At 36.1% G+C, this 26,684-nt stretch overlaps 2 protein-coding genes across 5 annotated transcripts; both read left to right on the top strand.

Annotated features, from left to right (window-relative positions):
* The first annotated feature begins 788 nt into the window (after nt 1-788).
* Nucleotides 789-12,926, top strand: LOC105048490 (uncharacterized). Its single transcript, XM_029265316.2, has 6 exons — nt 789-957; nt 2,754-2,861; nt 6,806-8,468; nt 8,697-8,722; nt 10,517-11,413; nt 12,719-12,926. The coding sequence occupies exons 3-5, from the start codon at nt 7,043-7,045 to the stop codon at nt 11,258-11,260; spliced, it is 2,196 nt and encodes a 731-aa protein (XP_029121149.2). The 5' UTR covers nt 789-957; nt 2,754-2,861; nt 6,806-7,042; the 3' UTR covers nt 11,261-11,413; nt 12,719-12,926.
* A 2,136-nt stretch (nt 12,927-15,062) lies between these two features.
* Nucleotides 15,063-26,410, top strand: LOC105048481 (GTPase ERA-like, chloroplastic). 4 transcript variants are annotated; one of them, XM_073252653.1, is made up of 10 exons: nt 16,102-16,562; nt 18,809-18,954; nt 19,083-19,223; nt 19,299-19,412; nt 19,615-19,740; nt 21,373-21,471; nt 21,574-21,675; nt 24,262-24,342; nt 24,444-24,549; nt 24,841-26,410. In XM_073252653.1, the coding sequence occupies exons 1-9, from the start codon at nt 16,154-16,156 to the stop codon at nt 24,528-24,530; spliced, it is 1,305 nt and encodes a 434-aa protein (XP_073108754.1). In that variant the 5' UTR covers nt 16,102-16,153; the 3' UTR covers nt 24,531-24,549; nt 24,841-26,410. The 4 variants fall into 4 exon arrangements, with proteins under 4 accessions (XP_073108756.1, XP_073108754.1, XP_029121288.1 ...); XM_029265455.2 differs by having other exon boundaries at nt 16,103-16,562; nt 24,844-26,410; XM_073252655.1 differs by lacking the exon at nt 16,102-16,562 and adding an exon at nt 15,063-15,132 and having other exon boundaries at nt 24,444-25,321.
* Nucleotides 26,411-26,684: the final 274 nt, after the last annotated feature.

A 26,684-nucleotide genomic window follows, 5' to 3' on the forward strand; every position in this document is an offset into this window, starting at 1 on the left:
ATATACACACACATGTGTGCATGCGTGTGTATATATACATATATATATATATATATGTATATATATATATATATACACACACACACGCACGCACGCGCAATGCGCACATGCATGAAAAAATAAATAAGAAAAAAAAGAAGAATAAAAAATAGGAAAGGAAAGAGAAAGAAGAAAGTAAATAAATGAATAGGAAGAGAAATGAGAGAAACAAAATTAGTAAACAGATAAATGAGGATTAATTTTTAAGCTTTTCTAGTTATAAACCTCATATCCAATCTAACTATAGTCCGAATCTAATCTTACGGAGTCTACATCCAAATCCATATATAACCCAAATCTTGCTCCTTCGTGCAAATAATATCTATCACAAAAATAGCCAAAAATTATCCGTCCGTCCATAATCCAAATATAGCAATTGTATGGTTATATGTGCATCTCCGATGTGCTTGCGGTCAATGGAAGTTGTGGAAGCTGAGGGAGATCACAAGTTGGATGCAATTGGTGGGGAGAATGACTGAAAGAAGGAGCGGTAGAGCAGCAGAGAAATAGCATTATGAATTCTAAAGGGTTGAGATATTTTAGTCTTAAAGATTGTCCAAAGTTATCATATGCTTGTCACGTGATACAATTTCTTGATACCTAATTAATAGAGACGGGAGGATCACACTCCAAGCAATTGAAAGTTAAGGGGTCTAATTAAAAATTTTAAGAAAAAGGGAGCGAAGTGTCGTACGCACAAATTGAGGGGTCGTGGAGTAATTTTGCCTTCTCTTCTACTCCCAACGGCATCGTGCGAATAAAGCGCCAAGACTTCTCCTAGTCCTCGCGTCTGTTCTCTTTCCCCCTTCCGCTGTCCCTCTTTCTTGGCGGTGAAGTCGAATCTCATTTTGGTCTCGATTGGAAGTGGAGAAGGATGGGCGGTGATAAGTGGAGAGAAATCTGATACGTTTTGGTCGGGTGAGTTGTGAAACGGTTAGATTTCTTTCTTCTGATATTTCTGGAATTTTAGTTGGATTTTTGGTTTTTGTTTGATTTTTATGGGATTTGTACTCGAGAGCTTGATTCTTGCTTTGATTTTGTACTGTCTTTTGATAAAAGTCTCCGAACGAGACGATAGATTTGATTTACCAATTCCTCTCTTGATATTTTTTGCTAGTTTGTCTTCTCAAGAAAAGACAAAAAGAATATATGTTTTTGTGGAGTTGGAAGGGAGGCCAATCGATCTGTGGATAGTTTTAAGGTTCTATGAGGAAGAAAGAATGATTTTGCTGGAATATCTCTTGTTTTTTTTGGTACAGGAATATCTCTTATTTAAAACAACTGAAAAAGAAAGGCAAAAGAGCAGATTTTTACGAAGGAAGAAGCTTTCTGTTCCCTTTCCTGATTTAATTGATCTTGGTTGTGGGATTTGACTTTCTGTTTTGAATGATGAGCAACGTCTCCTTTGATGATCTGGTATTCTCTTTGGAATTGCTAAAGAAAATCTCGTTTGGGTGGATTTGAAAGAACTTATGCCTTTTCTTTATGCTGTAACTAAGGGCTTCTTCTTGAATGATTTAGTTCTCAATTTTCAAAGTTTCAGTGATCAAACTCCTTCTCTTTCTTGTCAATCGTGTGCGAAAAGGAAGTAGAAAATATGACCTGATTAGCAAGTTAAACTACCCAATGGTTTTTCAGTGGAGTAGGAGAAAGAGAAGTTGATGCATAGTTTGTAAAGCAACTGGATGGAAAACATCAAGTAGGAAGGTGAAAGAGACAACTGCTGATAGCTGGAATTTGGCATCTTTTCTTTGTCCTATCTTTTCTTGTTTGTATTTTTTGAAGAGTTCCCTGCTCTCTTTCCTTCTCTTGGTGTGTAACTCATAATTGCATTATATGTGATAATATCACATTTGATTCTTTTGAGTTACATTTAGGAACTTCATTACTGGTCCAGTTTTCTGATCGTGTCAAGGTTTTATTCACAATATGAACACGGTATCAGTTTATCTCAGTCATGATGGAAGACTGAAGAATCTTTAAAGCGATCATGTTATCTGGATACCTTGGCTGATACAGTTGGAAATATCAGCTGACCCAGTAAATAGATGACAGTTTAGTGATTTGCATATTTATTTCAATAATTAATGATATAAAATCTCAAAATAACATGGTACAAAAAAAGTATCAATATCTTGGCTTATGTTTCATTATCTAACTTGTCATTATCTCTGGATGCATCAGTTTATGTTGGCCAAGATAGTAAGAGATGATATTTTATATATAGTGTCAATAAGTGCATGATAGCTATATGTGCTGGTTCAGCCATGACAAGGATCATGTCTTGCCCTCTTGCTACAATTTGTTTTATCCTGCTTATCTTCAAAGTTAGGCACTGGAGGAAATTATCTGTTGGGGGTTGGGTGTTTCTTATGCCAAATGATATATTATTGCTTCAAAATCCACTGTTTTCTGACTTAGTGTTCTAGCCAATACCAGCTAGTGAGATCAGTTATTTACGATGAACTAATAAAAAATGAAGACTTAATGAAGATAATTAACACTTGGTATTAGTTTCCATTGCCCAAATCATCTGGTTTCAGCAAAATACCGAAATCTTAGTAATTGTTTCCTGTCTTAGACTTATTCAAGTACATATTTACTGACTTTTTTAGGTCATGCTGAGTAGTTCTTTAATGTGATTCTAGAGTATGAGAACATTAGACCAACTATGTCTTGATGTTGTATTGGCTACCTTTGTTTCTCTTGGGCAGATAATGATGATTACTGGAATGCTGAAAACTGGACCAGATCTTGCCTTCTGACAACCGTGACATTTTGCAAAAACATATTTGGTGATTATGAGTGTACACTGGAATGAGGTAGTATCAATTTAGCTAATGATCTCTTGCTGTACTTTTGCAATGAAATTGAAAAGTTGTTGTTCTATCAGCATGCTTAAGGGTGTGGAAAATTGTAAAGAAGTGCTTATGAAAAGTACATGGCTCCTTGTGTATGTTTTTCCTATCAGTAGGACCTGGGATTCATTGACAATAACCATTTAGAATCCAGCATTGTTTGCAAAACAAGCTTTCATAGACAACAGAAAGGCTTAGAGGTTTGGGTTGATTGATTCCAGAGATAGTCTAAGATTTGCTGACCCCCATGTAAGAGATGCCAGATTGCAGCAAATGCAATTGAGATGGTCTTTTGGTAGTTGCTTGGCAAACCCATAACTTACCTGATTAACACAAAACTAAAAGGAAGACATTGCCTAATGATTTAGATACCTGCTCGATAACTTTGTAATGGACTTTAATTTCTTCAAAAAGATAGGATCCTTGATGAGGTAAACATCATTAAATTATCATGATGTAGATTCAAAGAAGAAATGGTGTCATGAACCTGAAGAATATAACCAGATGACATCAGCAATAACAGTATGCATTTCTTGATATACATTTTAGTCATAGTCATAGCAACAATCTGTTCTTTTATAGAATTTCAATTACTGGAATTAGATTACATAAAATTCAATAAGCTGTAAGTATTAATAATTATTTCAAGAGTTGCTATGTTAGAATTAGAGAATGTTTATCAAGGAGAACAATGTGGAGAACACTAAAAAGAGTGACATTTATAAATAGTAAGTATTAGGAAGTCAAAATAGCAATAAACGAAATAGTGCATTAGTATGTTGCAAATACATCAGCATGAGAAAGGAGTGCCATAATATTTTTTTGTCCTCAAAGAGGCTAGTAGAAATTCATAGGAGAATAAAGTAGTTAATGCATAAAGGGCATAAGGATAGAAAAATAATTGGGTGTGACATTAATTTCTTCCACCTATAACATGATCAATCATTACGGTTGTCATATTGGTCATATTAGTAAACATGATGAATCAACTCTACTGCTCTTGAACCTACAATGTTCATAAATCATGCTTAATAAGTGAACTGAAATCTAAGGGTTCTTTTAAGACCAGAAATTACTTTATGTTATTCAACCTAGGGTGAAGTATTCATAACCAGTCATTAGGACTTGTTGAAGATGTTAATATTGAAACTGCCTTCAACATCAAGTTGCTCAATTCCTTGGGCACAACAAAGCATGAGAGAGAACCATATCTAGATGTTTCATGTTGGGATAGAAACTTTGTTGGCATCAATCCCATTTTATTTGTTCTGCTCTTGACATCAAGTCGAGTTTCAACCCTCTATTGGTCGTCCAGTTCATGATTCCTTGATTTGTAGGCATTAAAGTGCACCATTAGTGTATATGTTATCAGTTACAATAAATTTTTTAGAAAACATCACTACCATTATTTTATTCACTTTTCTTAATTATTTGCGTGGAAATGTTCATATGTTGTAGCATGATGGTATAAATGTTTTCTATATGTTTTGGCCAGAATTCTAGGTTTTTTTACTGTTATGGAAAGAGCAATCCCTTCTATCCAAGTCTTTATCTCTATCTCAACACAGTTTCATCTTTTTTCTTCCATTGTCATCAGAAGAAAGGCAAAACTTTATTTTTATCTTAAACCTTGAATCTAATCAATCTTCTTCTTTTTTTACCATCATTCATTTACATTAAATTTCCAATGGGAATGCTTCTCTTATCTTTCTAACTTCTTGTTTCATCCTTTTTGGCATAAATAAGAAGAGCCTTAGTAATCCACATAAACACATGTTTGCAAACATACATGCTACACCCTATCTTTCGGTTCAGGAAAGAAAAGAATAAATGCTAATGTACATGCATGCATTGTGGATGAATACTTTATTCTGTTTTCTTTTTTTCATTCCCTTTATTTTTAAATTACTGCTTCATGTCCTTCTTCTTGTCAACAAATTTGTATTGAACTTGCACAAGCTAATTTGATCATTTTGAAACCCTTCAATGTCCCTTTCAACCACAGTCTAAAAATGATGGTCCACATTGATGCATCTTCTCTTGTACCTTCAAACTTGGTCACTAACAAAGAAAATAATAAAAGAAGGCAAGGTCATTGGACAAGTTTTTTCAATCCATCAAACAATAATTAGGTAACCAAAGATCAAAAACCCAATGGATTGATCATTACCATTTTCTCTGTGCAAGGTTACATCCAACTTATAGATGTTGAGGATTACAGAACTCATTAGAAGACTATCCAAGAGTCTCATTCTAGGATCCAATTGTCCATCTAAGGATCATGTTACACAACCAAGAGAAAGACAAGCTTGCAATAAACATGTACCTCAATAGGCTCAAAGAATATCTTGGTTGACTTGTCCCTGTTCAATACCCCATTGTTGATGCTGCCAGAGTTCCTCCTCTTCTTGCTTCATGATGATCTGAATAGAAGTGGCATTTGGTGTTATATTTTCCTTCTATCTTGTTGTCTTAAAACTTTGCTTTTAGTATGATGAGGCTCAATTTGCTTGGATCTTTGCAAACATACTATCACTATTCAACAAAGTCCTCATTTCTAATAGAAAAGTTCTAGATTGAAAGGAAGAAGAAAGAGAAGAGTTGATAGGGTTCTGCAATGTAGCTTCTGAAGCTTGATCTGGAAACTCAGTGATTTGGCTCTTCACTATGTTGACTTGAGTTATTTTCTAAGGTTAAAGGTTTGTAATTCTAGATGGCTTGGCTAGCTTTAGGAAAAAAAGAATTTAATTTAGTTTTCTCAAATTTATTATATCTAAATGAGCCAGAGAATCAAGAAAACTCTCTTGAGTCATATTCCTTAATTAAAGTTATGGTTCGCTTATTAATGGCTTATGGTTTGTCAATTCTTGAAACTAGCTTGTTATAAGTCAAATCTTAAGCTTGGTTTTGCCATGAATAATCAATAATTTTGTGCATGCTCTTACTTTATCACATAAAGAAACATGAGAGATAATTTTGAAATACATTAAAGACTATTTGTCTTGGCATCACTTGTTGGACAGATAAAATCAGTGAAATGCAATTAATATCCACCCTAGGTATGCAAATGGAGACTGGGCGTGAAGGTCGGACTTTTACAAGTCTGTTTCGGGTTTTTGCATTTTTCTATGTGAAGGAGCCCTTAATTTCCAGAAATGGAAGTGGTTGCAAGTGTGGATTTGTGTTTAGGTGTGGGAAAAAATTTAGGAAGCAGGTGTAGGCGCACGTTTCTGAAACAGATATGCCACCATTAGTAAAGTTCAGGCTACTAAGAAATAACCTTGTTTCAAAAGAACAGCCAGTGATAGGTATTGTCAAATATTTTGTAAGAATATCTTAGAATCTAAACACCATTTTATTGTAGTAGAATAGCAACGTCACTCATATTCTTTTACACCAAAAGCACCTTAACAACTCCTGTTAAGTCATTATGACAACTGGAACAAGCATGTGAAAATTCACAATCAGTTTGTTCTTGAACAGATTGAGAGGGACGGTTCTAGACATGTTAGATCAATGCAAAAGAGTGGCTAGCCAAGGGATATAAAAATGATCAGCATAATTATCTGAAGGATAAGTTCTCCTCTACCATAGACAATGCACTGAGGAACTAATGAAGCTTTAGCAGACATTTCATTTCGTAGCATATTTCTGCCATAGATGGCATATTTGTAACATGCAAGGGGCATTATCAGTAAGAGGGACAGGGCCTATTGCACCAGCTGGATGAAGATTTTCTCTCCCTTCCTCTGAAAAATGGTTTGCAATGTGCATTATCTGATTGCATTATATCCCTTTGCTGGTTGATTGTTCTGTGCATTTATTGTTACTTTTGGGCTGTGGTTGCTCTGAGAAAGGTATCTTTCATCTTGGACTCCAGCAGTTGCTGAATCTTTCTTCTGTTGCAGACAACTCTTGAGTGCATCCAAAAACTACTCTCTTAACACTTCGAAATCATTGCATCAACTCTGGAGTAGCTTCACATCTATTAGTCTTCTCAGGTTATTGGACTCATCAAAAGAGATATCATGTTAGACCCTTTTGTACAAAGATATGACAACAGAGAAGATATGCAACTTGTTTTAGGTAATGTGAATGTTAGAAAATCTTGTCATCAGTGACCATCACAGTGGAAGGCACATTGGATGCGAGCAAGCAGCAGTTCAACCAGTTGTAATTACTGTACTGTTTCTGATGCAAGATACAGAAAAGATATTTTAAAAGAACAGGGGTCCTTGCCAGTTGAAAATACAAAATCTAAAGAGGCCAATATGTTAAGCATAGGTATGAAACGAGGAAAGACCTCTGTAAACAAGAATGTGTATAAAGCTGAACTTAATGAATTATATCTGACTTCAGATGTTCACCAATCAACCGAATCCATGGGAGCTGAAAATGGACGATGTAAGATTATGAACAATACTGTAGTGCAGAAAAAAATGAAGTTATTTGATGCTAAAGCAGCAGCATCAGATACATTATCTGTTCATAAGTTGTCAGAGTCTTCTGCAGAGCAGGGGAAGTTTGATATATTCCATATCATGAATTCAGGAAATGTTAGCTCAGAGTTGAACCACTTTCCCATGTTTGACATCAACCGCAAAAAAGAGAGCATCTTAAATCCAAAAAAAAGGACTGGAAATGGTGCTGTGACTAGTAGATTCTCTGAACCTCAAAAACTATCGAATGAAACTAAATTGGTTCCCCATATAATAGAATTTGCATCAGAAGAGCAGCAGCTTGATGCAAAAAGGATGACTGGGAAAAAACAAGAGATTGAATCTTCTAGATCTGTTAAAGGCTTTTTGAATTGCCAAGATGATCTTACAGGATCAATCTCCCACTCAGCAATTGATGGAGTAGAATTCTTTGGATCAGATATGAGGCCTTCTAGCTGCATCAGAGGAGAAAGTGATCGTTTGATCTCAGAGCATGTGATTAAGGAACATTCTTTAAATGCAACTCTCACTAGTTTGGAACATGCGGTTTGTGATTGCTCCAACCATGCTGCATTCATGATCTCAGAAATCAAAGGTGATGGCAAAATTATTTCTAGTAATTTTAAGAGTTCATGGCCAATGGTGAACGGTGGGTCTATGCAAATACCAAGAGACTCTTGCTCAGGCGATTTTCCCTTTCCATTACTAGCTAGAGAACATAATGAAGAGCTACTTAATGTTTCTGGTAGTGGATTATTAGCTAGTCACAAAAGTTTCCCAGTGTTAAACAGACTAGATGATGTTGGATGTCTTCATCATTCAGCCAAGTATTTATTAATCACAAAGAAGATAGCTATGAACTTGTCTCATGGAGAGCAAATGGTTGAGAAGTCCAAGAAAACTGCTAAAGTAAAAGGATCTGCCTTCTCTGAAAAGCTGACATCGGTGACCATTCCAGAGTACAATGGCAAGCAATCTAAAGATTTGCAGCCACTAGAAAACTCAAATAGCAGTGGAGATAGGGAACATGGCATTGGCACCGATACTTATCTTTTGGAAACACAGAACGAATCACCATTGGAGACTGATACAATGCATATTGGTGTTCTTCAGGCACCAATCTCTCCAGCAGGTACATAATTAATGTTAATTTCATGCATGATTTACCTATAGTGAATATAGATAAACATACTTCCACATTCTCTTTCTTGGAAGTATTTGCAAACCTAACTGCAAATTTTGGGTGGGAGTTGGGAAATGTTATAGCACTGCAGTAGTGTAGATCTTGCTGTTAGGAGAATTTATATATAGATAACCTATATCTTTTGCCTGATTGTTCTTTTGTCTTCATGTTTTGCAGGTGAAACTTCTTCCAGAGTGCAAGAGGTATAGGCAATCAACATGTCCTCACGCATTAGCTTAAGTAATATGCAGATTAGATTTTTTTTGTTTGCTGAATAGCCATAGACAAGATTATTCAGGCTCCTGAACTTTGGAATCGTACAATTGCATCTTCTTGAGCTTGTCTGAATTGTGTTACAAAAAAAACCTATGGATTGTCTTACTTAAGTTGCTTATAGAACCAGACTCTAGATCATTGGTCTAACAACATATAAATGTCTACAACATAAAGCAAAATGCATATCTTTGTTGGTCTTTCAGCTTTGCATCAATTGGACTCAAAAATGAACAAGACAGTAGATCTATCGAGCAAATATGTATGGTAGCCTATAAATTGAACATCCAGGTACTGGATCATCATCCACACATACTAAAACATGTGTTAACCAAAATTTAGTGGATTTGAAGGCTTCGAAGCTATAGATTAAATTAAATATCATATCATAATTTTGGTTTTTACACATTGATATGTTGTAGATCATTCTAAAAGTATAGATTATCAATTCTGATGACCCACAATGGATTTGCAGTTTTTGGATTCTGCTCGGTTCCTAGTAGGACTCTTCTCTCTCTCATGTATCCATCCATCATCTTAATCTATCTATCTTTCTATACATATTCCATGTGCATGCACCATCCATATGTGCATGCATACGTACTTGGATATGTTGTGTAGGTATCTATGCCTATATGTTGTATAATATTATATGACCAGTTTTTAATCATGTTACTGACTAAATACAAGGAAGGTGCCATGCCAAGTTAATATGCATATGCCAACAACTACATGTCTTATATTATTTGACATGTCATGTTAATCCAAAGGAACTTTAATCGTTAATCCAAGGAAAACACATCTCTAGCTTGTCAACTGCACTTCTTGGCTGCACCACAATATGACCCACAACTTTGGCATGCGGTTGCTCATGCACCCAGTGTTATTAGAGGTCTGAAGTAATAAAATTGACCAGTTTCTGTTGTCCTATTTAAAAAAACAGATATAGATCTAATAAATGGCAAGTTAAGGATGGCATCTCAAAAGCTGATGTTGTAATATGGAAGAGAAGAAAGAGATTGTTTTGGATGGTAAAGGGTTAAAGTAGATGGTATCTCCCTGGACATTTGATGCCACTGCTTATATCCCTGAACTAAGAGATTCAATTCTTAACAATTTAGCTGGGCTATAGTAAGTATGGCAATTTGTTGTGGTCATCATTTTTTACGACCTTTAGATAACCTTTCCATATTGTGCTACATCTTTTGTTTGCATCATAGAGCTTTGGTTGTGTAGCGACCATGTTTCTGATATCATTTAGTTCGTAGATGCATATAGCATATATCAAATTGAGGGAGAGTAGATAAATAGGAAAAAAGAGGAAGGTGATCTCATGGATGAGATTGTTATCTAAGATTTGTTATTTTCTGTTCTTCCAGCCTCTGCAGGTGTGCTGTGTAGATTTAGATTTTATTCGCTGCTTATTTATCGAGATTAGTGTTACTAATAACTATTATAATTCCAGTTCCTGTGTCATCTCAAACTAAAACATAGCCACCTCATTCCTAGTGTGCTGATGCTCTTATTTATGAGATTCATCATGCCCTGTATATATTTGCATCTTTAACAGTGTCAGATCTTCTAACATGCAGCTTTGTGCAAAAAGGTTGCAGCTGTCTTGATGTTTACATGCATATCATGATTAACCAACATATAATTTATGATGATTATCAGATTATTTTTACTAAAGTATAGATCTGTGCCCTAACCTGTCAAAATGTCAGTCAATGGCAGCTTCACCAATTAAACAAGCTGTAAGCAAGGAGGCGGAAATTGAGGTTCCTACCATGGACATAGAGCATCCCACTTCTTCAGACAGAGCAACCTTTATGAGTAACAGGGAAATGAGCACATCTAGAACAGAGTGCATGGACACAGTTCACATTCTTTCTCATGTTGAGAAGCCAAATAATTCCAATTCCAGCACTCTAATGGAAATCCCAGTACATGCAGAGGCAAGCAGCACATGGGTTAAACGTCTCAGACATAACCCTTCAAATTTTCTTGCTGTTGGCATCGAGAGATTCAAAACTGGGGATGGTCAGTTCTGTAGAGAAGGCAGTAATTTGTTCAGTAGGGTACTTAACTATAGCAAATCCAACTCTGTTTTAATGAAATGTCTTCAGGATCAGCAGAGGTTTGATAAGATTATGCTGTCACCAGATAACGGTGTGAATTCCTATGGGCTACCAGTGAAAGAAATACATTCCTGGATCCAAAGATGGTGTCATAATAGTCCTCAAGCAGGACCCGTTCAAGCGAAACTAGCAACATCAGTGCTATGTAAGCCAGAAAATATGAAAGTTATATACGATGACAAGCAATTTCCAAGCATTGCAGCTATGGCATTGATGGGGAAAGCAATAAAAAATTTTCAGCCATGTGTATTTCAGAGAAGGGGATCTTTTGTGGTCTGGAAAAGCCAGGATTCTGAAGACAACAAGGCTTTTTCGTCAAGTAATGAGTGATTAACCTCAACCTGTGCTTCCTGACTACTTCAGCCTAGAAGGTGCGGAAGGCGATGGTAATGTCGGTAAACCCTGTGTGCATACTGTTTCGCTCAATGAAAGAGGCTAAAGTTAAGTGCAATTGGGAGGTTTGGAAGATTCAGCATTGCGCTGGTATGTTTCTTACCTATTTCATTGAATTTATACAGATTATTACCAGGGATATTGTCACCTAAACTACCTTGTCCACAACATATTTTAAATATATAAACAAATCATGTTTGAAGATATAAAAATATATAATTTAGTTAAATTAAATTTAATCCTACGATCTCAATATCTCAATTTCTCTCTTGTTGAGTCAAACACTGGATATGTGTCCAGATCTGATTTTGGTATCCTCATCCATGCAACATTGATAAAACATCATCGTGTCCTGGGCTTTTAGTCTTTAGTCTTTTGTTGCTTATCCTCAGGGAACCTGAATTCCAAACTTTATTTTTTTACATAAGCATATTTTTTTTGTAATCCTTGTTTTCATAGGTCACTGGCTTCCTTAGATTTTCTAGGATTTAGAAGTGCTCTCTACACTTTGATTCGGTGTTATATATTCATATTGCCTAGAGCTTTTGTATTTTATATAGTCTGCAAGATGCTACTCGAACTTAATGAACCATGCAGCAACTCACTAAAGATGATAATATTCATTGATAAATAATAACATCAAAATCCTATTGATTTAGGTTCAAAATTTTCAAATCTTTGCAATTTAGGCATTTTTGTGATTCACTCTTGCCAACCCGCCCCCAAGCCTTCCTCTCCAGACAAAAGAAAAACAAAAAATATCTAGTCTTGGCTCAATAAATTGAAGCCTTTGAAGTTCTCTGATGTCTTTCTTAGATGCTTTGCTGATTGGGCTCTATGTTGTCTTGGTAACTATTTTATCTGACTGTTTGATGGGTGAGCTGAATTAGATCCTAAGAAATTTTTGGAAGTTACATAAAAGGTTTGTGAAGCTTCTGGGGCTGTTACCCAAGTGCTGGTTATTAATTTGCAGAATGACTGTGAATAAGCTGTGTGTTTTGGTCATGGTTCCAGTGGAACTTGGACTAGGGATGCAGATGCCTGGTAAATTTCTCTGTTCTGACCGTACTTATAATCCAGTTGCTCTTAGTCTATCATTCTCTTTGAAACTAAGGACACATCTCCATCTATCTAATTTTACAAGTCATTCAACTGGGTTCTGATGGACCATTGGAGTTGAATCTCTGTGCTCCTGATCAAATGTTTTTTTGCTTTTTGCCCTCCAAGTCACTTGCAGGTTCTGAAAACCCAGTTTCAAATATAATTGCATGTGAATCTTGAGATATGATGCCCATATGTCACTAGTTCACCTATATAATTTGAATGATGATGCCTTGTTCTGAATGCTTTCATTCCTCTCACCTAGAGATGACATGTTTTATGCTTGACTTACAGAGCAAATATTTCGCATGGAATACACAACTATGCTCGAGTTTCTAAGCTTCCCACAGGTATAGGAAATCATGCTATCAGCTTTTCTTTGTTAACTGTGTCTGTGAGATGAAGCACTGTCATTGAAATGTGAAACCTGACATGGTTTGCTGACGTTCAGAAACAAAAGTATCTAATGCAGTGAAATGTTATATATGGTTATTCTCCATCATTTTCTTTTGTATTATGTTTGCCATGTTTCTTATACAGATTCATGTTCATAGGATGTAACTATAGTTTTAAGCCGGCTCTCAATATACTGCAATCCTCCTCCTTTATCTACTATAAGTCCTTACCTTTTTGTACTAGTTATGGATGAGCTTATTAAACATATTTAGGATGATATTGCTTAGTGTCTGTAATTTACGAATGATATAGTCTTAGCAGATGAGATGAGGTTGGAGTTAACTGTAAGTTAGAATCATAGAAGAGTGTATTAAGATATGAGGTTTTCAGGTTAAGTAGGACCAAGATGGAATATATAGAAGAAAGACTTAGAAAAATTAAAAATAAAGATGAAGTGAAAAATTGAGGATCATGAAGTGATTATTTTCGATATTTGAGATCAATTATTCATGAGAGGAGATTGAAGAGGATCTTATTTATGTGATTGAAGTCGAGATGTTATGTGTTCATAGGATATCCACCAAGTTGAAGGAAAAAATTTATAAGAAAGCCATACCCAACTATGTTTTATTGTACAAAATATCGGGTAGTTAAAAAAACAATATGTGTACAAGATATGTGTGGCCAAAATGAGAATGTTGAAATGGATGTGTGATCCTATAAGAAAATATAAAATAAGAAATGGAGTCATTTACAAAATGGTAGAGGTAACACCAATTAAGGAAAAATGAGAGAATGATGATTTAGATGCTTTGAACATGTGCATAATTTTATATATGTAGAAGGACAGAGGGTTGGAGGTAAATTGAAAATTATATGGGAAGTAGTAGTAAGGTAGGATTTGATATCATTGTATTTTCCAAAAAATGTAGTTCTAAGCAAAGAATGGAGGAAAAGAATTCATGTAGCCGATCATAACTAGTTTGGGATGAGGGTTTAGTTGAGATGAGTTGAGTTGTATTATTGTTCGATGGTTTATGCTTGTGTTGTGATTCCCTTCTGGTGCTGGTAGCTTTCGACATGTGCAGTGCATGTGATCTATCTAAGCAGAAATAGTACTTGATTAACAGGATGAAGTGTGTGATTCATGGATTCCATGTATTGTATAAAGCGCCCATTAGATCATAATATATGTGGCAATGGAGCTTAATTTTGGGCACCGGGCATGCATCCAGGCATTATTCTCCTGGGAGAAGTATCAGTATCTTTGAGGAAGCTAAACAACCCCTTGTTGTTCAAGCCACGGCCAAGGGAGTAGCGCATCAGTGGCATAGTGGCAAGTTGGACGGTGCTAATTATCTACTTTTTTAAAAAAAAAAAAAAAAAGGGCATGGCCATGACTACAGAGAGAACAATATCAGTTGTTGTTGTCTGATGCTTTCTCAAAAAAAATTTGCAAACAAGAGGCAAATGATGTGCCACACTGATTCGTGAGCGGAAAAGGTTTCTGGTTGCAATTGCAGCAACTTACACTTTCTCAAAGCTGAGAGACTGAGACTAAAGATCTTAATGTTTTTATGTCATCATTCCGTCAACATGGCAACCAACTTGAAGATTCTATCCCCATAATTTCTTATATCCATGCATAGCGGAGAGAACTCTGAGATGATGTCTCTGAGTGTGATGACACCCTCATGCTCTCCTGGTTGATTGGCTGAGAGTGCAATGGCTCACAGATGCTCCGTGGCTTGTTCGGGGAAGGAACTCATTTCTTGGCTAGAGCGCCCCAACAGAAGCATGCTTTTTTTTCCTTTTTTTTGGTTGAAACCGGCCGTATTAAGAGGCCCTAATATAAATATGACTATAAGCATCATACAAAATCAAATCGTGGAAACGACGTGGGATTTCAGCAACAGACCCCCAAATCATGCTAGTTGGTTTCCTGGTTGCTACATACAGCATTGGATTTTTGCATCAAAAAGAATTCGAGTCTTTCTACCCAAGAAAAAAAGAATTCGAGTTTCCCATCAGCTTTCATATTCACGGAAGTAGTACATATTAATAACTGACGAGGGCAATTTTGTTCATTAACAATAGGCTAATAAGAGCAACTTTGTTTGTTGATGATTTATGTCTTAGTTTATAACAAAGTAGTAAGACTCAATGATCATTCACAGATTCAATGTTGAGCCACGATATATATTGAAATATGCGACCTTATGTGCAGCTATTGTTCATAATTAAAGGCGATGGGCAAACCTCGTCTCAGCGCTTGCACCGGGAAGCGGTTCTCAGTTCACACTCAGATAAAGGTCAGTTTTCTGTGGATTGTTGTTTGTAACTCGTAGAAACAATTTCTCAAGTTAAGTTATTATCACGGAACATGAAATGCTCATCAATTAATCCAAAAGAAAAAAAAGCTCACACATCATTTGCTCAAGTCACTGTTGCTATTTGAATGAATTAGGCAAGTTTCACATTGAGACAAGTTCATGAGTATATTATTAAAGGACCATTTTTGGAGGTGAAATTATTGGTTGAATTAGATCCATCAGGTCAGTAATGGATCAATCCAACCACAAAGAGATATGCTTGTATTGCTCCATGCTCCTAAGCTGATAAACCAATTCAATCATAAATGGACATGCTTGTATTGCTCCACTCTTTTATCTTCAATAAATTATTAATTAGAGTTGCTCTATCACGTTTACGTTGGATCATCTAATAAAAAAATTATCATATCATTTAAAAAAAATATTTTTTTAATTAAAACAAGCAAAAGTTGTCATAGTTAAAATGAACTTTTTTTTCTATCCCAAGTTTTCAGCATAATAATGGATTTTTTTTCAATAATAGAGTATATGATAATTTTTTATTGGATGGTTTTAAATATATATGGTAGGATGGTTTTCATAAATATTTTTGCATTCTCTTTTGTTTCTTTGATGGGGCTAGTCCATCACTGAGCTGGTGGATTTGATTAAGCCTATCATTTCAATCTTGAAAAATTTTTTATGCACAGCAAATGGTACATGTACATCATCTGCGATAATTGATTTCTATATGGAGTCGATGAAAAAAAAAAATTATATAGGCCGAATGCATCGCATTTCGTTTTGTGCGCGAATCAATCATCATAGGCTGTACGGCAGTTCTGTACTGCCTGCAGTGCACGAAGAATTTCTCTTTCAACCCTTGAAGTGCTGGGCCAGCTCTCCTACTCAGCGACTTGGTCCATGACCGTGGCCCATTCAAGCCCGGACAAAACTTGGAGCAGGATCTCTCAATCTCTTATCTCTTGGATGCGCTGGCTCGAGAATCCAGTCGAGGGTCATGGAGCTGGGTCTGGCCCTACGCTTCTCTGCGGCGCCTCCCTCCTCCGCGAGGGAGAGAGGAACTGTCCTCCGTCCTTCTCTGCCTCCTTCCTCCTCTTCGTCTCGCTTCCTCTTCCGCGAGGTCTCCTTCTCTCTCTCTTTCCGAATCCCATTTCGATCTTCCGTCTCGCTGGCCAGAGCAAGCGCCGTCTCCCTGGAGAGCAGGCATAGAAGTAGCCGCTCCACTGGAAGCGATACAATGGATGAAAAGGACGAGGAAGAGGAGATGGAGGAGGAGGAGGGAGAGTCGTCTTCTTCTGTTTCGATTCTATCTCTAAGCGAGAAGCCTGATAGGAATCTTGCGCTGCTCGACGAGTATGAGCTGGAAGAGCTCGAGAAGGATTCAGTTAACCCGAACCATCGAAGCGGTCAATTATTCGCCTTTTTCCTGTTCTTGGTTTCTCTTTTGGACTTCATTATTGGTTTTTGACTTTCATTAGGGTTTTATTTCTAGTTTCTATGATGAAGTCGACGCCTCTAAGGACTTTTAAAGGTGAAAAATGGTTTTTTAAAAATATATTTTAAACATTGGGTATGTGAATCTCTTTTTCTCTGGGTTGTTGCAAGAGGATTGATGTGAAAGAAATCACTCCTTGATAGAGAAAGAAAAGGGGAGCTTTTTGTGAAAAATTTAAAAAGAACTGGAAAAATGGCAGTTCTTTAGGGCCGGTTATTTTAAAAAGGGGAGGTTTTTCTTGGAATGCCATTATTGGAGGATAGTTTTTTGCTAGCAACTGATGGAGTTAGTTAGAAAGAAGATAATTTGCACAAGATCTTTATTGAGTTATAGAAAGAAAATGACTGAATATCATGAGAAGTCAGTTGGTGCCTGGTGGGTACTAAGAAATCCATTGTAAGAAGGTGCAATAAGCATTGCCAGTGATCATACAGCAGAAGTGAATTTCTAGTTGTAGTGGCTTCAAGGATTGACACTAATCCTGCTGCTGCACCTTTTTATTCTTATCATGGATAAACTCACAACTTTGTTTGAGAGGTAACATACTGCATGTTACCTGTGGTATGGGATTTGATGAAATGATGATGCGTTAGAATGGTAACTTGTAAAAAAAGAGGAAGCTTCAGAGAATAAGGGCGTAAAAATCAATGTAGTTTGAAAGAAGACATGGAATGGGATTTTTGTAGTGATGTAAACAAAAATGAGGTTGAAATCAAAATTGCATGACCAAGCGGGATGCAATGTTCAGCAGTTTTATTTTTTTGGATCAATCTTACAAAAGAATGGACAAATGGATAAAGATGTCTATTTTACATCCATGTATCACAGCTGACTAGTGAAGAATGATTAACAGTGGCATACTCAAATAGGCAATATTCTCATGCATTCAGGTGCACATGCATGCATGTGTACCATTTTTGTATAATTGCTAGAGAAGGGAATGCAGATTTTTGTCTTCTACTTGGTGTCCGCAATAGATCTAAGAAGGTTTCTTAGGTTAAAATTTAGATGTTGGTGTTACTTTATGAAATTGTTGTTTGTGACAAGGTAGTCAAAAGCGAAAGACGCCCTTAAGGCACTTGGGGGGGTCTAGCGCCTTGAGGCGAGAGGCGCTAGAAAAGCACTAGCCCGAGTGAAGCAAGGCGCTAAAATTGGAAAAAAAAATAGAAAATATGATATATAAATAAATAACAACTAGAAATAATTATTATAACATGAATTATCACATAATCAACAATTTAAACATAAAACATATATAAATCAGTGAAATGTTCAACTAGTTTAAGATAAAGTACATGATAACAAGCCATAGGTAGCTCTAAATTCATGAATGAAATAGAAAATATAACAAGCCCTAAAGTTCATCAATGGGTCTCATAAATAAAATAGAAAATATAAACAGTCCTAAAGTGAAATCATATAATTGAAACAAAAAAGATAAACCGCCCTAAAGTCTAAAGTTCATCAATGGAATCATCAGATTCAATTTCACTTGCATAGTTGTCATCACTTTCATCTTTTCTTCATTAGAATTATATCCTTCAACATCTTCTTCTGTCTCATCTGAATCAGCTTCTATCTCTTCAAGACTAACTTTGCCATATTAATTGATCACTTTATCTTCTATTGGTAATAGAGCTGAGAAGTTAAATGGGTGATCTTTTAGGTTTTTTACATTTTTCAGCCATTAAAAGAAAATAATCGTAGAGTTCATTGAGGTGCCAAAGGCAAATGCCTCGTCTTATTGAGAAAGGCCCTAAAAGGCACCAAAGGCATGTACCTGAGTGAAGGGGCATCGTCCGAAACATCAAGGGATCATGACTCTTTTTGGCGCCTCGTCTGAGTGCCTGAGGCGCGCCTTTTGGCACCTTTGACATCACTGGTTTGTGAGCAGTGGGACTTCTGAAAGAAGTGCGTTGTTTAGGACTTGTTTTGTCCTCGGCTACTAAGCATCTTACTTCCATTTTCCTATTTCCTTTCACTTTTGCTACCAAGTTTTCTGTTAGCAACATAAGCTTAGAAGGAAACTCACCAATAGAAAATGATCAACATATTGCGATAATGAATTCCTGTATCTTGTTACTATGTTGTCCTATGATTCTTTTAATAAACTTTGCTTGATTCTAAGGTTACATGTTTTATGTATGCTGAATGCAGGATATGTAGCTGTGTTAGGCAAGCCAAATGTTGGAAAGAGCACTCTTGCAAACCAAATGATAGGTCAAAAACTCTCAATTGTTACAGAGAAACCTCAAACTACACGTCATCGTATTCTTGGTATATGTTCTGGCCCTGAATATCAGGTATTATGCTTTCATTAAATGAACATGATTAGTTGAGATTACTTTCTTAATGATCTTAAAGACTATGGTAATGAAGCATCTGAGCAAATTTTGTGGTTTGTTAATCTGAGTTATGGGTTAGTTTGCAGATGATACTCTATGATACACCTGGTGTTATTGAAAAGAAAATGCACAAATTAGACTCTATGATGATGCAAAATGTCCGAAGTGCTGCCATTAATGCTGACTGTGTGCTTATGGTTGTCGATGCTTGTAAGGTTCCTCAGAAGGTATATACTTTGAAGAAAAGTTTTTCATTTTGAAATCCTCATGCACCGTTTTGAGCTTTACTCTTCAAGATCTAGATTGATGACGTGCTGGAGGAAGGTGTTGGATCTCTCAAAGATAAGCTTCCTATTCTGTTGGTATTGAATAAGAAGGATCTGATTAAGCCTGGGGAGATTGCAAAGAAACTTCAGGTAGCACTTAAAAAGCATTTTCCATTGGTTGATGTTGGCAATGTGTGTGACTATACATTGAAAGTTCAAAAATTTTAATGGTGTTTTCAATTTCTTAGTTTTTACTATTCATGTTTTTCATTTATTGATTCAGTTTTTTTATTTATTTTTAGATACAAGTCATTCATGTAACTGTAGGGACTGAGAATATCACATTTTGCAGTGGTATGAGAAATTCACCGATGTTGATGAAGTCATACCTATAAGTGCCAAATATGGTCAAGGAGTGGATGATGTCAAGGATTGGATACTGTCAAAACTTCCTTTTGGTCCTGCTTATTATCCCAAGGTATGTATGCTGGCACTTAGAAGTTAATGAAAACCGATGTTTGTGAAAAGGCAAAAAAAATGTGGCAGTTTATGTTCTAGATAATGATATGCCTGTTTTTGTGTGTATTACAGATTTTTTTGGAAATAGATTTAGTGTGATGTGATTTTTGGTTTAGAAGTCGAGGAATTGAATCCTTGATGTATGATCAAAGATGCATAGCACTGAGACTAGTATGACAGTACCTTGTCCGAAGAAGCAAGTGCTATTTCCCAAGTCCAATGACTAATTTGTTGCTGTATTTTTAAGTTTACTGTTCTAAGTGCTGATTTCAAAGTACTTAGTATTAGGAGTAATCAGTGTCTATGATGGCAGCAGTACCACTAATTTTTCTTATCTTAATGTAGTATAACTATAGGAATTAGGTTATAGGCCTATTTAGTGCTGCCACAAGTCCTAAAGACCAAGGTTGGTGTCCAAATAAGAAAAAAAGGTAAAAGCAAGAAACAACATGCAACAAAAAACTCTACTAAGAACATATGTGGAACATGTCAAAAGGAAAAATTCAAGGAACTGTGCTACAATACACTATCATTAATTGGAGAAACTGGTTTGAAGTGCCTGGTTTAGACCAATTTGCATTGGTCTAGTCTGGAGCCGAATTAAATTTTTGCATTCAATTGACTGAATCAAGGATGATTTAGACCTCTTCGTGTAGGCTGAGTTTTTAAGTTGAAGCAAATTCCATGAAAACTTGGTTCCAAAAGAATCAACTGGTAAATTGGCTTGAACCAGTTGACTCAAGCATGAATTTTAGTGAATCTCCAATTGTTCATTGTTTGGAGGTTGGCACATCTTTTCTGTATCTTATACTTCTCCATCTTAGATATAGACTTATGTCTTTTCTGTATCTTATATAATAATAATAATAATAATAATAATAATAATAATAATAATAATAATAATTGACTTATATCTTCAAGTGTTCGTTGTTGAAAGGGAGGGGGACCTAATAAATTGATGTTTCGCCAAAACATTTAATACATACTGATTCAAAACAAATGTTGAATGTACTGGTTCTGTTTTGTTTTATTTGTGGTCCTTGTCTACTTCAAATTGAGATTCTGCATAAACAAGCAACAGGAAGAAATCAGAAGGAAAAAAAAAAAGAATGTAGACTATCAGTGTTTTAAGAAACTCCCTGTACCTAAGTTGATTAATTTAGTCAGAGGCCCTTTGCCCTTGAGTGAAAACGGATATGTTGTGAATACATACCTTAATCTGCTGCTTTATGATGCAATGCAAGTGAGTATCACGTTCGATGGCCATTAACCGCAAAAGAAGTCCAGCTACATGCAAAACTTGTGTCCTTAATTTGCAATTTTTGGGCCTAAAATGATGATTTTCCTACTCATGGCATAATAATCTTTGAGATATACTAATAGCCTAATAATAACACACAGGCTTGGCAAATTTCATATGTGCACTCATATTCTGATTTATGGGTAACTTTAAAGTGGGGATGAGTTTTATTGATTTATGACAATGGATTTTTCTTTTTGTCAAAAAATCTTTCTTGGTATTGTGGTCTAAATGTTATCTTTGAAGCTGCACGTTTAGGAGTATTGCCATATCTGCTTTCTGTGGTTTCAGGACATCACCAGTGAACACCCCGAGAGATTCTTTGTGGCAGAAATTGTAAGGGAGAAAATATTTATGCAATATAGGAATGAAGTTCCATATGCCTGCCAGGTATTTATCCCACATTTTCTTCGTTCATCGGCTCAGCAGGCAAAGTTATTTTTCTTCCTGTGTAATAAAGCCAACAGCTTAACAGGAATTTGCATGTTACAGGTCAATGTTGTGAAATATATGAGCAGGCCAACATCAAAGGATTTTATTCAAGTTGAAATTATCGTTGAGAAGAACTCACAGAAGATTATTCTCATTGGCAAGGTATTCTAATAAATCTTGAAGATGAGATTTTTGAATATTTTTCTTCTTCTTGCAGATTCTTAAAGTATTGTACTTGCTGGCTTTTCCATGTATACTGAAGGAAATTTATTTCAAAATGGCTCCAAATGTAGGGGTGGCAATGGGTCAGGTTGGTCGGGTTAAGGACAACAACATACAAAACCTTGATCCATAGTTGACCTGACCTAACATCAGGTCAAAACCTCTCGACCCATACCCACCTACAGGTCATTTCAGGTCACCCATTTGATCCCAATCTAATCTACTTTGCAGGATTCTGTCCCTGGTAAACACAAGCATATCAGATTCTATATTTACAATTCTCATTGGCTAATTTCCAAAACAATTTAAACAACTAGTATCAAGAAAAAAGACCACTCGCTTAAAAAACTCATATCCAAGATCATCACTCCATCCAACCTGAACTTTTTTGACTCAAATAGAGCTCGACCCTCATGGCCCAAGTTGGATCAAAGCTGTAATCCATACTGGACCTATTTAATGTTCGGGTCAGATTTTCTGACCCATACTTGACCCTAACTAAAAATCCTTTGACCCCGCCCGACCCAAATATGTTCGAGTTAGGTCGGTTTTTTGGGTTGGGTCAATCTTTGCCACCCCTATCCATATGAGGCGATATGATTTATAAAACAGTATAAACACCAGCTACTGTCATGTTGCCAGTTTCTAGAGTTTGTGGTACTTATGATGTCTTGTTTCATCTAGATCTTATTGCAAAATAAAGATGATGATATTCTTATCCCCTCTGTATGGGTTGAGCATTGTTATCCCAATCTTGTCATCCAGTAGGTATCCTTGTTCATTTTATCTTCTTTTTGTGCTCTTACCATATTTTATGAGATGGATCTAAATTTGATCTTTCTAGTTTACTATAAGCATACCTATCATATGCATTTTTTTCTGTGTTAATCTTGTGCTCATGTGCCTCAGCGGTATCCAACAGTCTGATCTGTACAGGAGAAACATAATATGTCTAGTCTTGTGCAAACCTCCTTGAAGTTCTAATGATATTTGGTGATCAGATCAAACTTAAATAGCACCCATATTTATTATCTACCCTCAAACTCAAATGGCACTCTTAGTTATTATCGACCCTCCTCCTATCTTATTTGAACTATTATTTCTGCCCTATATGCTTTTGTACAATGGAATTCATCTAAATAAATTTCTTGGCCACATCTTGTTGACAACCTTATATCCACATATATTACTTTTAGAGCTGTAGTTCACATGTTCTATTCATCTTAACCTGTTTTCGAACTTTGACTATAATGGTACTCTAGTTGAGAACGCTGCAACTCTCCTCAGTATGCAACTAGCGTGCCCTGTAAGACCTAAAAGCATCTAGCAAGGTAAGAAAATAGTGGGGAAGCACCAAGAGATTGACAATTAAAGAGCCAGAAAACAAGAAAGTATTTAGTTGTGTTCTGTTGGAGAAAATCATATGTTCGATGTTGAAAGTGAGGATGTTTCCATGTTAGTGAGAAGGTGCAGTACTTTGGTGGGCCCTTTGATTGAGAGAGAATTTTTTTTCTTCCCATATGGTAATTAGTATGTTGCAAAAGGCTTTTATGGTTAAGGTGCTTCATGAGGGTGGTTGTTCTTATCATCTTTATCTTCTTAAGGACGGCCAGTTTTATGCATTTTAGAAAATGAATTATTTTCATCAGATCCTCTGCTTTTTTGATGTTTCCTTGGTCAAGTCTCTTTATTGTCCATATTGGTTTCTGTGATTTGGATAACTTCTTATTTACTATTTGGTGTGGTTCTTGTCAGCTTCAAGCAAAGTCTGTTCATCAATTCATGGCTTCCAAGAATGTATAAACTTTTATTGAGAGTGCAATGCTTATGTTGCCTTCATTCTCCCAGATTTCTGTATGTTCAGAGATCAACAACCATTCACCTGCTTCTTCATTGTGAGATGGTTGGAGGCTACCATGATCTTACTTCTAACTTTATGGGACTTGTCTTTTTGCTCTGACACAACAGAGTGGGTGGATTTATAGGACACAATTGGTGAATTATAGTAGACATGATGAAGAAGTGGCTGAAGTTGATCCCTTGTTTAAAAGCTTGGTACTGGTGGTTTTTGGGCAGGAGTCTAGACCCTGAAAGCAGGGTTGGTAAATCTTGCTTTTTAATCATTTATGTATCAAGCTTGTGTGCCTTCTCCTTTTCCTTATTCCACTTGAACAGAGAGCCATAAAAATCAATGGTTTGTTTGATCCCCATCTTTTCTCGCCCACCCTTGACTTTATGATCTGTGGATTAAAACAGATTGGTTTGGTTCAAACTATACTGATTTTTGAATTAATTTATAAAGAGTTGAAGAAATTTTGAAAGATGGAAGGGTAGATTAAGTTTAAAAGTCATCCATTTTGAAAGTTATTTTTTTTAATATTATCAGTACTACCGGACCTTTGCTTGCCCCCTCCACACCCCCCCCCCACCCAAATATGTTTCATGTTTCATTAAATTAAGATTCTTTATTAATCATGTTACTCATAAAATTAAAGTTGATGACCAAATATTTTTGTACAACTACAGGAAGGAAAGGCTTTAAAGGTATTGGCAACAGCTGCAAGGCTTGATATTGAAGATTTCCTGCAGAAGAAAGTCTATCTTGAGGTCCTGGACTGTGTCGTGTGTTTCAGTCCTAGGATTCCTTGTGGTATTCTATGAAAAATTTCTTGATTGAATTCTTATCTTTGTTGTTATGGTTTGAACAGGTAGAAGTGAAGGTGAAAGAAAATTGGCGGCAGGATGAAGGCCTGTTGAAATACTATGGCTATGGTGGTCAAATTCAAGTTTTGTAAATTGGTTTGCTTCCCACATGTAATTAATCTGTTTGTAACCTGTTATTCTCACACACAAGCCAATGAAATTAGTGCTATTACAAAACCTCACCTCCAAGTATAAGAGGTTCCTCTTTTTAAAGGACAATCCCTTTCTGCACTCAGTCGATCAGTTTCTTTTGCATCCTGTCCACGGAGGCATGGACATGGGGGTATTTGTCCATGCATGATTTGGTCTGATTTAAATATCAAAGCCTGCCTATCTCTAATCAGGAACTGAATGCTGCTTGTAGCTGCTGAAGTACAAATTCTGATCTCTGTTTCTCTGTAGCAGGATCTTGTTAGAACTTGGAAGCTTCTTTTCCCAAGATTATGTGAGAAGCTGATTACACTATGGGCTTTGAATGATAGTACCATTGTGGCAGCAAAACTCCAGCGAAGTACCATCTCCCACCATTGTTTGTTTTTCAAAGTTTTTAAGGTGACTGAGCTATCAAGTTTCTCCTGTTCTTCAAAGGAGCATAGCCTGTTCTGATTCCTCATGCTTCATGAGGGGAGAGCGAATGACTGATGCATGAATTCTGCTGTTGAAGCAACCTGAATCCTGCTTGTTGAAGCACCATGATAGAGCTTCTCATCTCTCTCTATGATTTATGGTTCAGTTTTTAGTGCTTCATAGAGAATATGAGCACTTTATGCGTGCTGATATTTCTTTCATTTAGCTAGAATTTCAATTTGCTATTGTATTATGATATTTCGTCTTTCTGAATTTCCAATTGATATGATTAGGTGTGCTTGCATTCTGGAGCCAAGTGGATATTCATAGATTTGCAATTAATAATTTGATACCCATCATCCTTGTGAGAACATTTAACCTATCTAAGTGAATAAGCTTACCATAACCTTGTTCTTTTTGTGTTGCAGTAAACATTTGCATATATCACAAAAGTTACACTAAAAAAGCCCATAGGACAAGTCTCTAGAAGCTATATTTTGTAAATTTCTAATTTGAATTTGTTTCACGCTAAGCATACATTTCTTCCTATTTTAGTTTTGCGAATCACCTTGAAATGTGTATAATAGCTTTTACTTGACCTTGTTGCTCCTCTCAACGTATAATGGGATCCGTAAAGCCAACAAGATGTGAGGCAACATTTCTAGGTTTGTGCCTCTTGGTTAAAATATAAAAAGCTGATGCATGGCATTTATTGATTCTTAAATGGAGCAAGCATATGCCATATGTTAGTTTAGTAAAAATTTATGAATGTAAATTATATGTTAGTTCTTTGATTACTTGTTTTTCTGCCTTCACTTGGCAATAATTTTTTCATCGATCATCTCGTCATCTGCTTTGTCCGTGTATCTTGTCATCTGCTTTATCTCATGGACGAAAGTTTGCAAGGACTTGAAGAAAAGTTAGATCAACGTTCATGCTCTTTATTTTCAACGATTTGGAGAATCAAATTGTTGGAGAGGGTTTATTCTTAGAATTTCTCATGATGAATTATGTCTACTCACAGGTGAATGTGGTTTCTATGATGAAGAGAAAACTCCAACTGGAGCATTCTATTAGGAAGTTGTCAATACAAATTCTCTTTTATGAGCCATCTCTCTTAAAATTGCCTTGGCATCAAAAGATGGTCCTGTCTCATGAAGGAAGAGTTTGCCAGGACTCGAAGAAAATGAATTGTGAAAGCTGCACCTATGATTGAGTGACTGTATGATTGCTCTCGTACCAACTGATGGATTGCACCGAATAATGAAAAGTTGCATTAAAGTTTGTGTTCTATGTAACTTCTTCTGTTTCAGGAACACCTCCTTTGTATCAAAAAAAAAGCTTATGCACTTTATTTTGCAACAATTTTGAGATCCAATTATTAGAAGGGACCTTTTTATTAGAACTTCTCATGTGATGAAACACCTACCAATGGGGGAGTCTGGATTCCAAGATCAGGATTCAGTTGAACCCTCCCACTGATGCATTCAATTAAGAAACAACCCTCACAGGAAGTCGGTCCACTTTGCTCCCATCTCAAGTTTCCTTGGGTTATTTTTTCTTTCTCAATACTTCTTCCTTCTTGAGACGACGACTTGCAACAAAACATTGAAAATGCTCATGTTACCCAGCCTTAATTTATGCAACAAAGTTTATCAAAGGTGGATCCAAGTTATCAT

Source organism: Elaeis guineensis, chromosome 2 (assembly GCF_000442705.2).
Source record: "Elaeis guineensis isolate ETL-2024a chromosome 2, EG11, whole genome shotgun sequence".
NCBI lineage: Eukaryota > Viridiplantae > Streptophyta > Magnoliopsida > Arecales > Arecaceae > Elaeis > Elaeis guineensis.